Source organism: Miniopterus natalensis, chromosome 11 (genome assembly GCF_054644295.1).
Source record: "Miniopterus natalensis isolate mMinNat1 chromosome 11, mMinNat1.hap1, whole genome shotgun sequence".
Lineage (NCBI taxonomy): Eukaryota > Metazoa > Chordata > Mammalia > Chiroptera > Miniopteridae > Miniopterus > Miniopterus natalensis.
Window position 1 is genome coordinate 6,505,072 of NC_142091.1, and position 15,715 is coordinate 6,520,786.

General features: G+C 45.6%; 1 protein-coding gene across 2 annotated transcripts in view; it reads right to left on the bottom strand.

Moving 5' to 3' along the window:
• Nucleotides 1–15,715, bottom strand: part of KMT2A (lysine methyltransferase 2A) — an 82,917-nt gene that overhangs the window by 46,113 nt on the left and 21,089 nt on the right. For both annotated transcript variants that reach the window (XM_087821509.1, XM_087821508.1), the window contains exons 2-5: nucleotides 8,063–8,132; nucleotides 2,734–5,378; nucleotides 1,446–1,623; nucleotides 679–913 (exon numbers count right to left, since the gene is read on the bottom strand). In XM_087821509.1, the coding sequence (XP_087677635.1) occupies nucleotides 679–913; nucleotides 1,446–1,623; nucleotides 2,734–5,378; nucleotides 8,063–8,132 (3,128 nt within the window). The remainder of the gene's footprint in view (nucleotides 1–678; nucleotides 914–1,445; nucleotides 1,624–2,733; nucleotides 5,379–8,062; nucleotides 8,133–15,715) is intronic.

The window sequence follows — 15,715 nt, forward strand, 5'->3', positions numbered from 1 at the left end:
TAATATCTACTCCTTATTCCAGGTACTTTATTTATGAGACACTCAACTACCAAAATTTCTATTTGTGCAACTCTTTTGATCCACTTTAACAAGTTATCCCAGAGGGCAGACAGTGCACCCACAGAAACAGAGAAAAGACCAACACTTCCAAATCAAAAATCCCACATGCGCGAAAATACTCTGAGACACAGCAAGGAGAAGTATACAAGACGTCACCAATATTTCAGTTGACCTAATCAATATTATGCCTAAATTGGTCAGTTTCAAGTAGAAAACCCCTGAGCTGCACTGATACGTTAGCCACCAGGCACATGTGGCTACATAAACTTAAACTAATTAAAATTAAATGTAATAAAAAAATGTAGTTGCTCAGTCACTAACCACATTTCAACTGCTCGGTAGCTACACTGGGCTAATGGCTACCACGCTGCACCGAGCAGATGGAAGCACTCCCACCACTGCACTGTCCCATCCAGCAGCGCTGCTCCTGAGTGCTTCTCAGGTAAGCACCGCCCAACCCTGGCCACGCTGCAAAACACAACTGCACTGGTCCCGAAACTCACACACACAGTACAACCACATTCAGTTTTCTGATTCGTCTTCTCAACAAACCAAGCATTAATCAACCACCTTCCCGGAGGGGAGGCCAACACCACAGAGTTTAAGACACCCACTCACTTGCAGCACTGCTTCTTTATATTGCGGCCACCAAACTTGGGCTTGTCTAAGCAATTAGTACAGACACCACAGTCCTCAGGCACCTGGCAGCCAGGACACTGCCCACACCGCCTTGACCGCCGTCCCTTCTTCACTGGAGGCTCCTGAGGCGCCTTGTTTCTGGTGACAGGTTTGATTGGTTTGATGGGTGGAGCGAGAGGTTCAGCATCTTCTGAGCCAGCAATTGAGGACTTGTCTGTTAAAGAAACATGACATTCGTTCTGAGGGAGTGTCTAAATCCTTTTTGGGAGCAGAGGCGGAGATTCTCAAAATCAATTTATATTATTACATACATTCAAACTTTGTTTTAACTGGGACTCCAAAAGTGAAATCGAATATAATAAATAGTCGTGCAGAACTCAGAGCCTAATTATTTAAATGTTAAATGCCTAAAACTTGTAGTTTAATGAGAGGAGAAACCCAAATACTGAAAACAAAACACTGCATGGCAATCTAGGAAGGTTCTGCCCAGATTCCCTCCCTCGGCATTGGAGTCAGACTTACAGAGCAGCCTGACAGCTCTCCCAGCCTTCCCTGGCTCCCTCCCCATTGTCCCTCCCAGGCATTTCCTCAAATAACATCCTTGTTCATTTAATCCCCCCTTGTCATCTGTTTTGAGAGGACCCAGACTAACACATAATGCTATAAAGAGGCTACTAGGCATCCCCAAAATGAGCAGCAAGCAAATCATATGTGTGCTGCGGCCCAGGTTGCCACCCGTGACCTACCATCATTCCCCATAGAAGACAGAATCTTCTCTCGTTCTTCCCACGGTAAGGCACTCAGGGTGGGCATGTCATCAGGAAACACAGCTCGCTTTCGGCCAAGGGCAACAGCAGCTCTTCTGCAGACGTGTTTAATCCGGGGTCCTCGCACAGAGGTCTCTGATGAATCACTTTCTTGACCCTAAATATGAGGTAAGCCAAAACAGAACAAAACAACCACGCTTAACTTATTATCATCTAGAATCACTCGTTATTTCCAACTGATAAGACACATCAATTTACAAGAATCAACTACTTCTATATCCTAAAATTGGCAGAAAAAAACAGAAACCAACTAAGTTCCTATCCCCAATTTTACTACTCCTTGAAAATTCCCCTCAAAATTCAAGTTGCCAGTATATTATCAAAAAGTTCAGCCTAACCACAGACTATTTCTTATATTTTCCTGATCAACAGAGAGGGAGGAGGAAATAGCCTGTAAATCAAGTATAAAAGGCCATGACTCCAAACAGAAAGCTCTCACATCTTGAAGAGCCACTGGTCCTATCACACGGAGCTACCCAGAAACACCCAAAATGGTATCAGAAGGAAGTCCCTGCTTGAACTCGCAACTGGCAGAATTACTAAAATATGGCCCTGGGTCAAATAATATTAAAAACCTAAGTTTGTGGTCACTGCAACCTAACTTGAGATGTTGGCATAACTACATGACAATTTTTTAAAAAGAGCCTAAAGATCAGTAGGTTTTCTCAGGAAAGACCAGTGCCTAGCTCATTGTGTAAAAAGGAAAAAAACAAGGCTGTTCTTTGTAAAAATCTGTTTGTCTTCATCTTCCTACAGCTTTCTGTCCCACAACTTAAGGCCAAACTGTTCTCATATGAACTCCGCAAACACCTACTGTTTATTTTCGCGCTACTCACTATTCAGAGGACGAGCACCCTCCTCCCCGCCGTTTTCTATAGTCAACAGTAAAGCAACTTCAGTGCAGAAACGCACCTTCAGAATTGAGTCAGAGGTTCTAATACACCAGACCCATTCCGTTCAAACCGAGCGCCCTCGGGCCGGCCCGCCTGCCGGCGGCTGCAGCTCCCGCCCGCTGCCCGCCCTCGCCGCTCCCTCATCTCCCACCATCGAAATCCTGCCTGTGCTCAAGGGACCCTGCAAAACGCACCATGTGCTCTACCCTCTTCCCGGTTCCCGGGCCTGGACATAACGGAAACGCTAAGCCTAAAACTCGCTCCTAGAAGCGGCTCCTGCGACTGGCTTCAACGGGCAGCACGGAAAAGAGTACCTGTGTTTTGGGCTGGTCAGTTTGCTTAAGACTCTTACTCCTCTCAATCTTGCAGAGCTGGGCCTTGGCCTTTTTCAGGAGGCTGGCGACCCTCTTGTCGGTCACGGGCAGCTTGTCCGCCTGGGCCAGCATGGAGCCGATGGAGGAGGTGGAGTGTTTGACCGCGCTGGACGAGGGGGCGGAGAGGCAGAGCGACTTCTCCTTCTCCAGGGCGGGGGCGGGGGCGCCAAGGTCCAGGGCGGCTTTGTCCAGACTCCCTCTCCCTTTCTTCATAAGTATTTTGGTTTTGGCAGCTGTCGTATCCCCAAGAGTCACAGAAGCGACATCGGTCGCAGAATCGAGTGGTGAAGACTTCTTCCGCCCCGTTACCTTTTTGGCCGCGGAGGGCGCGGCGCCGTCCTCGCCCGCGCCCTTGTCCCGGGAAGCCCTGCCCAGGGGGTAGGGCGCCGCGCTCTGCGCCTCGGGCGCCTTCCGCCGCTTCTCCTTGCGGGACTCGCGCTTGTTCTCCTTCTCGCGCTCGCGCGCCCTCTCCCGGCTCCGGTCCTTCTCCACGCCCCTTTCGGCCTCGCGGTCTTTGCTCGGCTCCTCGGAGGCCCGGTCCTTGTTCCGCCCTCTTTCCGCCTGGGGGCCGGGGGTGAACCAGGGGAAGAGCGGGGCGGGGCTGCCGGACGCGAAGGGCTCTGCCGGGGCGCCGCTCGGCTTCCGCGGGCGCGGGGTGCGCTCCGCAGCCTCCCCGGGCTGAGCCAGCGAGTGAGAAGGGAAGGTGAAGGTTGAGTTTAAGGCACTGGTGGCGCGGGGGCTCACAGAAATGCTCAAGGAGGCGGCCACGGAGGACGGCGGGCTGCGCGGGGACAGCTCGGCGGCGCTCAGCCTCCCGCTGCGCGTCCTCATGGAGTGGGAGGGCGAGCGCGGCTCCGGCCGCACCGGGTTGAACACCCTTCTCTTCCTCTTCCTGCTCGACGCCCCCGAGGACGCCGCGGCCGAGGTTCGCGTCCCGGGCAGGGTCACGGACTCAAATATTCTCGAGTGCGCCTCGCTGGGCGTGAAGCGCGGCGCTCGCAGCAGCGGGCTCCTCTTGTGCACGTCGAACCTGGTGCCGGGGTGCAGCGGCGCGAAGAGGCGGGCGGAGGCCGCGGGGCCCGGCGCGGGGAAGCCGGGCGCGAAGCCCACGTCCTCGGGGGTGAGCGGCGGAGGTCGGAAGTTGTCGAATATGGGCTTGCGAATGAGGCCTTCTTTGGCATACTTTGCGGAGGAGAAGTACTGCGGCTCGGCCCGCGAGTGCTTCAGCGACGTCCACCGAAAGGTGGGCTCCCGCAGGATGGACTTGCGCTTGCCCTGCAGGGCCGCGGGCGCGGGCAGGAAGGGCGAGGCCAGCGGGATGGTGGGCGGCAGGAGCCAGGGCGTGTGGTCGGGGAGGCCGGGCGCGGGCTGCAGCGGCGGCGGCGGGCTCAGGAGCGGCGGCGGCGGGGAGGCGGAGGCCTGCTGCTGGGGGGCGCCCTGCAGGGCCGACAGCTTCTTGGTCGCCCTCGATCCAAAGCTCCTCTCGGACACCGAGTACCTCCTGCCCCGCCGGTCGTTGCCGTCGGTTTCCGGGGCCTGCGACACGGGCAGCGGAGCGTGGGCCTCGGGGGGGTCGCCCTGCTCCTCGGGCAGCCCCCGCATCTCCTCGGAGGCCTGCGAGTCGGTGGAGGTGTCGACGCTGGGGCTGCTGGAGCGCGAGGAGTCGGAGGACGCCTGCGAGGAGCGCTGCGAGGCGGCGCTGGACTTCTCGGACGACCCGCAGGACGCGGCGCCGAAGCGGCTGTTGGGCGTGGACTCCAGGCGCGCGATTTTAATCGGCGGGTCATAGTCTTCGTCCTCGATAAACCGCCGGGGGGTTTTAATGATCCGAGAGGAAATGGCACTGACCACAGGCATGATGAACTGCCGGATGTTCTTGACCTGTGTCTTCACCTTTCTCCCCTGCAGCTGAGCGGCTTCTTTCTCGATTTTCTTTTGCGCCCCCTTCTTTGCCCTCTGCAAGAGCTGCTTAGCAATGGTGGCATCTGTCCTTTTAGAAGAAGGGATGATCCTGACCGGCTTAATCCTTCGAGGGCTCTGCCTGACCACCGTCTTCTCTTCTTTTGCGAGGGGAGGGGTCCCTTCCTTGTCCCTCCGGGCCTTCTGCGGCTTTTCCAGCGGGGAGTTGAGCAGGAGGCCTGAAGGGCTCTTGACCCTCTCTGCTGACGGAGGCCGTCCTCGCCGCCGCACAATCTGCACCCCTTTCCTTCCTATTTGAAGCTTCCCTCCCTTAAACTTGGACTTGAGAGGAGAGAGTTTGCCTGCTCTTAATTTCTTAATCTTTGTGGCTTGCTGAAATGTCGCAGAAGGTGTCCTTTTTATTTTTTTCAGGCTATCTTCTTTGTTCCCCTTTGGTAATTCTGAAATGTCCTTTCCGTGTGTTATTTTGATTTTTACTCCAGGGAAGGTGGGAGGTCTTCCTCTCTTTTTTTCTATACTTTTAGAATCTTTCTTCTTGATCTTATCTCCAGACTTGACCTCTGTTTTACTTAGCGGGGAAAACACAGATGGGTCTGAGAGGAGAGCTGAATTTCGGTCAGAGCCGCTTCTAGGTCTCCCGCGAGGTTTTCGAGGGCTAGTTTTAACTGTGTATAGAAATTAAACAATGAAGAGCATATATTTAGCTTTGCAGTTCAGGTCTTTACTAAGTTGAATATAATTTAGCACAAACTACTTGGTACTGAACTCTATTTGAGGCTAATGAGTCAATATAACATCTTAATTGTGCTTAGTTTCTTTTCCCCAAAAACTTGCCTGGAAGAAATCAACTAAATAACATTCCACCTAAAAGAACATTTAACCACTTTTTTGATTTAAAAAACCTAACATAATAATCAAAGGTTTTTGGCTGAGCAATTTATGTTATACAAAACTGATTTTTCCTACAACTTTAGGTGAGCAAGGAGGTTTTTCCTGAATTCAAAAAATATGTTTAAAAAAATCTGTACTACCTTTTCCATATCTTAGCCACCAAGATTAACATTTGAGAACATGTTTATAGTAACTCATTCCATCTTTTCAACTCAGAATTTTGGCTTTAATAAATATGAACAAAGTGCTCTTCGATTAATAACATACCAACTTCTATAGGAAAAGGCTCCTGAGCAACTCAGCCTCCCATGTTTCAATCTGTTTCGCATAGTAAACTAAGAACGTTTTACTGAAGAGAAAAGCATTCATACACGAGACATCAGAATATGACCCCTGAACTCAGGAGCATGTAACTAATCAGTGAAGTGGCTTAATGATGTGCCCATTAATCTATTCCCCTACCTACAGGTTCCTGAACTAATTAGTCTCAAGTTACCCCCAAAAAATTAACCCGAACTGATATAAGAGCAAATTAATATTTTATTAAATCAGATTTCTTCTAAATAAAAAGAATTTGCCAAATTATAAATCAGCTCAATCTGCTACTCATCAAGAGACTCAAGAAAACAAAATTCTTTTCCTAAAATTCTTTGTATAAACCTGTATTTTCTAAATGTATTAAGAGTTTCCTAGTCATCATATCTTCCCTTCCCTCATGACTTTTTAATGTTTTATATGACTCAACAGGCACCAAAAGAGGAGTGTGCCATTATGATGAACATTTTAGACTATGGAACCAACTTTCTAACAGAACAGAAATCAACAAAGGGTTTATTGTTGAGCCTTTGAAATATAAATGCTTCCTTTAATAGATTAAAGATTCACAAATTCATTTTCAATATATACTAATGACAACAAAAGTAACAGACTATGAAACAGTAGAGAAACTATGTTCCATTTCTTAAGTAATGAAGCATATAGAGATGGTTTTAAACAACCAAGACAACATTCAAGGTGGACTGACAGCCAAGAACACTTAGGAGGAGACCATTAAGAAAGAATTGTGAATTAACAAAGTAAACGCCTACCCGGGAAGTACATCACAAGATTCCTTATCCTCATGGTAGACTTGGACCTGGCCACTCCTAGGGCTGTATTAATTCTGAAGACCTTCTATCCAACTTTTAAAAGAAACTTTTGGTGGAGAAGTAGAAAAGGCAGAACAGAGAAGAGTCTAGCTCTGCCACCAGTTTCCATAATCCACATGCAAAGAACTCACAAATCAGTTATAAGTAATTGCTCACCATGTATTTTCTGGGCCTCATTTTGTCATTTATAAATGGTCAGACCAGATGATCTCTAAAGTCACTTTCTGATAACAAAGTTTTAAGATTTCACCATATATTAAAGAGAACATTGCTACTGTCTAAATGGCACAGATACTGGGATCCTATTGGCTAATTCCTCCCAACTATAATGGCAATTCTACCACCATTTGGAAACAAAAACTGTCAACTTATGTGTTTGAATTAGATTACTGTATAACATACGATAACTCTTAAATAAAACCCAAATGCTAACAAACATCACACACCGAGTCAATGTCATCAGCAAAAACACAGCTAATGACATTATATTTAACTAGACTGTCTATCCACATAAAATCAAAGAAAATCATGCCAGAATTCAGAATAGCAGCAGAGACAGGGACTGTTGTCTCAGCGAAAGAGCTATAGCTGCCTCCTATTGGAATGGAATTCTCAGGCCATTAAATGTGTTTCCACTAAGTCCATCTGTCAGAAAGCTGCTCAAAGTCTAGAATTTCCAGGCATTCTAGACACTGTCTCGGTGAGACAATGACAAAAATATCGCTTACAATGGAAACACACCACGTCATTTTTTTGTTTTAATACAGCCTTTCAAGAGCCAGGTAAAACACTCACACAGTGCTAATATTTTGTTTTTAGTTCTTTGACAATAACAGACCAAATTTCACCTGTAAAAAACAATGGCCAAATTATTCCCAAAGTCATATATAGGGTGGGCAAAAGTAGGTTTACAGTTGTTTGTATGGAAAACAATACAGAAATCACTAAATAATAATACAGGAATAAACTCTGTGCTTCGGGGACTCACAGCTGTAAACCTACTTTTGCTCTACCCTGTATACTACCATATAATTCAAAACATGTAAATCTGAGGTTGCCATACCAGGTGCCCAATCATTCCATGGAAATCTACCTCCCATGACCGAGTGGCTCCCACAGAGCAGCTGGTGGAGAAGAGGCCCAGAAAGAGGTCTATTTCATAAGCCACTTCTTCCTCAGTGTGGCGGACAGGGAGGGACGTACCAAACCCCCCTAGAATTTAAGACGATCTCTGCACGCAGAGAAGGCAAAGGGAAGCCAGTCTCTTAACAAACAAAACGTAAAGGCGCCGCGCGCCGAATCGGCCATACCTGAAGGAGACCTGGTGGGACTTCGCACTCTGACTTCTTCATCTGAGCCAAAACCTAAGAACTGCTCATCCTACAACAAAGGAAAATTATTTTAAAATCAGAAACAAAAACATGAAGTGAACAAATCCTAAAGAAATGCCCGGAGGAGACACAATGAATTTGAAAAATTAGCCTCTATATATTAATCATCATCATTCACATGGATGTTTAAAATAACTGTTATTGAAATACATGGACCCAGGCATACAAGTTCGTTACAGACAAATGGGAGCTGTGTGTAACTGAACAAGGTATGGAAATGTCATCTTCGGTGCATAGTACCCAAGGGACAGGCCTAAATTTCAAAGTGTAGATGCAGCCCAAAACAATTAAAGAACGGCTTTAATTCAAGCAGGCAAATCAGTACAATGGCAGAAATATACAGCCCCAATAAAACAAATCTTTTCAACAGGTAGTTAATTCTACAAACCCTTAAGGAATAACATAAACAATATCATAATCTCTGGTTTACTAAATATTAATTGAGACTGAAGTTGCCATAATGGTCAGCTCCTTAACTCAGGAACTGACATCTAGATGTGATTTCTGTACATTTGAGATCCAAAGAGTCTCAACATGCATTTTATGACATCATTTTAAAATGCCCTGTGATGAGAGACTTAATGGTGGGCAGCAGCACCTGTGACAGCAATCATGCACTGACCACATAAACGGTGAAATTCATTCAGAAATGATGCAGGGAAGCATCTTATTTTCAGTTATATTTGGAAAAGGCAAAAGGCAAAAACTTCTCCTTATTCTAACTTTTAACCTGCCCTTAAAAAAAAACAAACCACAAGGATTGAACCTATTTTGAGCAAGTTCTCACAAAAGATGATCTATTTAAACAAACTGATGAGTAGAAGTTCACTGGTTCAGAGACCAAGAGCTCCTTCCAGAGAGATAAGCGCGCGAGAGAAGTTCTGACTCCAGAAACAAAATCCACATACAACAAAACAAAATAGGGAATGAGAGACAGATATTCTTCAACCTCCAATGAATACTGATAAGCCCCAAACTAAGTTCCAACAATTAAAGCCCCAAATTTTCCTCTCAGGAGCCAAGACCACATGTATGTGGACAGTATCTGTGGATTTTCTGAAGTTGTTTCCCCAGCAAGGTTAAAGCCCGAGTCAGGTGCTAATCTGTTTACCGCTTATTAACAGGGAACATGTGAAAAGACATATGCGACCTTTCAGACAAATCAGCAGGTTCAGTTCCTAAATTTAAATGCTTTTAAAGAACAGAACCTTTGAGGCCAAGACCTGGGATATAATGTAACTGAGACATTTCCCATTAGAATCTAAAAAGGGTCTTGCTCTCAGACTTAAAATTAATGAAGTATTTAACTCTTTAAGAAAAAGCTAGAATTACTCTCTTCAAAGAGATTTTTTGGTACAGTATTGTAATTCTAAGAACTAAACCTAAATTTAAGGCACACTAAAGTACTTTTTACACAGTCTCTTCTTTAATGATTAAATAAAAATTTAAATATATTCAATTGTGAACATCATTTGTGAATAAGAAAAAAACCCTCTGACTTCATCTTAAAACAAGTTAGGACAACCTGGGACATGTGGGGATTCATCCCAAATGCATTTCTGGAATGATTTTCAGGGTTACACTTATAAGATACCACACACAAAAAGAACAAACTCATAAGACACAGTTCAAAAATCTTATCACGATAATGGATGTTCCTTATTGTTAACTTGGGCCCCGCTGGGTGTGGCTCAGTTGGTGGGGCGTCACCTCATGCCCTGAAAGGTTGCCCATTTGAGTCCTTGCCGGGTACATGCCTGGGTTGCAGGCTTGATCCTCGGTAGGGGGTGTATAGGAGGCAGCCGATCAGTGTTTCAATCTCTTACATCCATGTTTCTCTCTCTCTCAAACCAATAAAAATATTTTTTTTTAAATGTACTTTTGGGCAGGAAAAAAGACATTTAAAATAGTTATCCTGTACTTTGACAAAAAAAGCAGACAAATAAAATAGGCCATGGTAAATTGCCTCAGACGCTTGTAAAAAAAATTTAAAAATTAAAAAACAAAAAATGACAGCACGTTAGAATTTTAGAGGGGCAGTCCCATCCTGCCACCTATTGCATGTGACACCCCGAGCATGAAGGACAGCCTGTGGTCTCAGCTCTAGCACATGCAGGCTATGTGATATTAGCCATGTCAATCACTATTTCTGAATCTTAATTTCTTTATTGGAGTGTTGTAATGAGTAAATAAAATGAATTAGGTAAATTACATAATTTATGTAAACTCACCCAGGAAACTGTAAGACAATATCCATATTATAGTTCTATTACTGACATGGTTTTAGAAACTGAAGCTCTGAGGGACCAAATGACTTGCCTAAGATCAGTTAGTTACAATGAACTTCCTACAATAACAGTTACAATTTAAAATTCTAAATAAATATTTAAAGGAATCAAATAAACCATCTGCAGTAAAAAAATTGCTATTCTTCCAGCTACCGTTAAATAAAATGATGCCCATTTTCAGATCCTCAAAATTTCTAATTTAATACATACTTTTCCTGCATTATCCTATCCTCATGGAACCTGCTAATGTACGCATTTCAAAGACACCGGAGGATTTCTCAACACTTACCAGGGGACTGCATTGCTAAATGCATGAATTTATGCTCCAAGTGCTGCAATGAGAGACAGTCTATCAACTACACATGCAATCACCAGCAGGAAAAGTAACCACCAGGGGAGGTCATAGAAGACGATCATATGTGGCCCTGGCAGGAGGCGGTGCTGGCTGGAGCGTGGTCCCGGGCACCCAAAGGCTTCGGGTGTGGGCCCTGGTCCGGGCTGCGGGGGGCAACTGATGGATGTTTCTCTCTCACATCAATGTCTCTCTCTCCCTTCCTCTCTCTCAAATCTGGAAACATATCCTTGGATGAGGGTTAAAAAAAAAAGATTATAAATCTGTAAAAAAAAGGGACCACATTGCTGTGTTTATCATCAGCAACCGTAGTGAGTAACCTCTCCATAGTTCACACTTTCACAAAATGTACCTAAGCGATCCTAATGGCCATGTTCTCCAACACAGAGTACTAATGAGCTGTCAAGCAGTGATTTCAGTAACGCTGCCAGTGCTTCAAGTTTACAGGTACTACACTTTCCAGAGTGGCAGAAACCGTTCACTCGCTCCTTGTGGTCTTGCAGTTGAAATAAGAAAAGAACAAGTAGTCAAAGATGGCTGTGACTCTCTTTTCACTTTAAATATCAGCTGACTTCTTGAAGCATGATTAACATAATAAGTACCCATAATCCAGGTGGTTTAGTCAAAAACAAAAGCCATCGTAAAGCTAAAGAGCTCTCTCTATCCTTCTAACTCTGAACTTCCAATGTCGTATTTAAGAGCCTAAAAACTTTAAGGAGAGCCAAGTCCAGAAGGCCCGGGAAAGAAGTACTGTGAGAGGGTGCTGAAACGGTCTCCCCTGCCTCTCATCTTCACCCCACCACCCACTTTAAACACTGGGGTTCCTGGAAGACTTAGTAAACAAGGCAATAGTTCTGGCTTCCGGAGGACTTAGACTTGCCTAGAAATCAGACTACGGCAAAATGTCTATAAAAAACAACAAAAGGAACTGCAACTAAATCCATGTTTGGCACTGTGGCAAACATCATAACCGTGGGCACCCTGAAGACACTGTGTTACTCATATATTTCCTTCTAATACTGCTTTCTCTGATGACCACAGCATCCCAAGACAGAGCATAAACAAGAGCCATCAAACCTATTCCTTCCAAACAATGACGTCGTGGAGACAAGATCTCCAAGACATTGACAGTTTCTCACCTGCTTGTCAGGTTGGGCACTGTAAAATACCTCGAAGTCACACTGAGCTTCCAGCGCTTAAGATGCTACGAAGGAGCATCCAGGCCAGATGGTGGTGTAAGTGAACAAGGGAGTCAGAGCCTCCCACAACTGTGTCAGAATCACAACTAAACAACAGAACCATCATTCAGAACTGGAGGAAATGTGGCTGAATGGAAGTCCTATCACCAAGGATATAAGAAGCCACATTGAGATTGGCAGGAAGGGCAGAGAAGGAGAACAGGCTGGTCCCACACCCACGTGTGACAGTTAAAAATCATAAGAGATGACCTGGCCAGGTAGCTCAGTTGGTTAGAGAGCCCTCCCAATACACCAAGGTTATGGGTTAGATCCACGGTCAGGACACATACAAGAATCAACAAATAAATGCACAAAAAAGTGGAAGAACAAACCAATGTGTGTGTCTCTCACTCTCAAATCAATAAAGAAATAGAATAAAAATTTTAAATCGCAAAGGATATTTCAGCTGCAGAGCCCTACACAAGGCCCCCCAGCCCAAGGTTCCAGTGCTGGGAAGAGAAGTGCCCATAACTTCTGGCTGTAAAAACCAGTGGGGACTGTGGTTGAGGGAGACGGAGGCTGCTGGAGTCCCAGGCAGTTCCTCTTAGAAGGGCCCACGCACAGACTTACTTGGACTCACTGCCTCTGAGCTCCAGTGTGGGGACAGCAGCTCGAAAGGAACCTAGGACACACAGGGAGGAACTGAATTGTCTGGCATCAGGGTGAGGGCTAAAGGGGCAGCTTTCTCGCAGACAGAAGCGCTGGCAGAGGCCATATCTGACTCTCCATTAACCTGGCTCACAATGTTTGCCCACCCCTGGCGATTCCCTGAGACCCAGCCCCACCAACTTACAGGCCCACGCAAGCCCTTTCCATTGGCTTTTCTATACAACAGGACTGTACTGGCTTGTGCTGCCAACTTTCCTAAAAATCTCCCATGCAAGCCGCACCTGCCTCAGCATACCCTGTACTGCTCCCCAAGTGGCCCCAGGCTCGGCACTAGCAGTAGCCGGCCTTGGTTCGCAGCTTAGCTCTCCTGGGCACCTGCAAGCCCAGAACAAGTAGCAGCCATCAACAGATTGCTTTGCAGCTCATGCCAGGGGGCTCCAGGCAGCAGCTGACCTTGGCCTGCACCTCCTAGGAAGCCCCAGAGCCAGTGCATCCCGTGGACAGCTTCAGACCACATCTAAGCACCATCCAACCACCTACACAAGTGACACACTCAAGGGGTGTACTCGGCAGATATATGCACCCCATTCAAGTGAGTTCTGCTCCATGGAGTTGACCCCTGCACAGCTGATCCTCCACAGTGGCAGCAACCAGTCCTTGCAGCAGATGAGCCTGGGGGTAAATCTCTGCCACTGATGTGCCAATAGCTATAAAGGCGCAACTACAACAGGAGGTTACTACATACAGTCCACACCACACCTGGAGTGTCCAGCTCCGGTGACACAGGAGGCTGCCCCACCGGGCTCTACAGCATACCTACTACATGGGGCTACTCTACCAAGCCCAGAAGACCTACCAGTTCTACCTAATACATAGAAACAAACACAAGGAGGCAGCCAAAATGAGGAGACAAAGAAACATGTCCCAAATGAAGGAACAGAACCAAACCCCAGAAAAAGAGCTAAATGAAATGGAGACAGGTAACCTACCAGATGCAGAGTTCAAAACATGGGTTATAAGGCTGCTCAGTGAACTTAGGGGAGGAGTAGAGGAACTTAGAGAGAACTCCAACGAAGAGACAGGAAACACAAAAACATAAAAAAGAACCAGTCAGAAGTGAAAAGCACACTAACTGACATTACAGGGAACCAGCAGCGGAGTGATGAGGCAGAGAATGAAATCGGAGCCTTGGAGGATAGAGGCAGCAAACACCCAACCAGAGCAGCAAGAACAAGTCCCCCGAATGAGGACAGTCTACCTGCCCAGGTAGCTCAGTTGGTTAGACCGTTGTCCCAACAGCCCAAGGTTATAGGTTTGATCCCCAATCAGGGCACATACAAGAATCAACCAAGGAGTGTGCATAAATAAGTGGACAGCAGTCCTGGCTGGTGTGGCTGACCTGGTTAGGTGTCATCCCATGCACTGATAGGTCACTGATTTGGTTCCTGGTCAGGGCACATACCCAGGTTGTGGGTTCGATCCCTGGTCAAGGTGCATGCAGGAGGCAACTGATAGATGTTTTTCCCTCACATCAATGTTTCTCTCATGCTCTCCCTCTCCCTTCTCCTAAAATCAATAAAAATAGTAAGTGGAATAACAAAATCAATGTTTCTCTCTTTCTCTTCCCCCCCCCCAGCTATCAAATTAATTTTAAAAAATGAGGATTGTTTAAGGGGCCTCTGAGACAACATCAAGGGTACCAACATTCATATCATGGGGGTTCTGGAAGGAGAAAAGAGAAAGTGATTGAAAATACTTTGGAAAAAATGACAAAAAACTTCCCTAACCTGGTGAAGGAAACAGATACACAAGTCCAGGAAGCACAGAGAGTCCCAATTAGATGAACCCAAAGAGGCCCACAGCAAGACACATCATAATTAAAATGCCAAAGGTTAAAGACAAAGAGAGACTCTTAAAAGCAACAAGAGAAAAGCAGTTACCTACAAGGGAGAGCCCATAAGCTGATTTCTCAACAAAAACATTTCAGATCAGAAGGGAGTGGCAAGAAATATTCAGTGATGAAAAGCAAGGACCTACAACCAAGATTACTCTACCAGCAAAGCTGTCATTTAGATTCGAAGGACATATAAAGAAAAAGCTAAAGAAGTTCATCACTACCAAACCAGCATTACAAAAAATGTTAATGGGACTTCTATAAAAAGGGGGGAAAAAAGATTTAAAAATATGAATAAAATGGCAATAATTATATAACTATTAACAATTACTTTATAGGCAAATAGATTAAATGCTCTAATCAAAAACATATATATGGTGGCTGTGTAGATAACAGAACAAGAGCCTGATATATGCTGTCTACAAAAGACCCACTTCAGGTCAAAAGACACAAACAGACTGAAAGAAAAGGGATGGGGCCCGGCCGGCATGGCTCAGGGGTTGAGCGTCGCCCCATGAACCAGGAGATCACTGTTTGATTCCTGGTCAGGGCACATGCCCAGGTTGGGGACTTGATCTCCAGTAGGGGGTGTGCAGGAGGCAGATGATTGATGTTTTGCTCTCACATCGATGTTTTCCTCTCTCTAAAAATCAATAAAAAATACCTTTAAAAAAAAATCTGTGAAAAATAAAATACTATGTTATATTCTGGAATTTAAAGTGTACTTAAATCTTGGAAGAGTTCATTCTTCCTCTTTTGTTAGTATGTGGTTCATGGAGAAATATTCAACAAATTTCAAAATTCTCAGCATTGTGACTAGGCACCACTCCAGCACTAGAAAGCAGAGTGCAGGTCATCGAGATCTATGTCAAAGGCAGTGATTAGATGTGACACGGTTCCTAACACCAGTGAACTGAGAGCTCTCAATGCCCTTTCCTCCCTATCTCCAACTAAACTACAAAGATTTTAGCTCTTCCAGTAGATTCTTCCCAACCTGCCATAGAGCAAAACCACTCACCTAGAGTTCTTCCTTTCAGGCTAAGGTGGAAGCTCCAAGCTACTTGGAAAATTCTTCTATTAAATGAACTTGGATGCTCAGATTTAAAAAGGGCTACGACAACTGCTCACACACTTCCTTTTTTAACAAGAAACTCCTTAGCACTTCAGAGCACGGAATTAACTGGCAGGTAT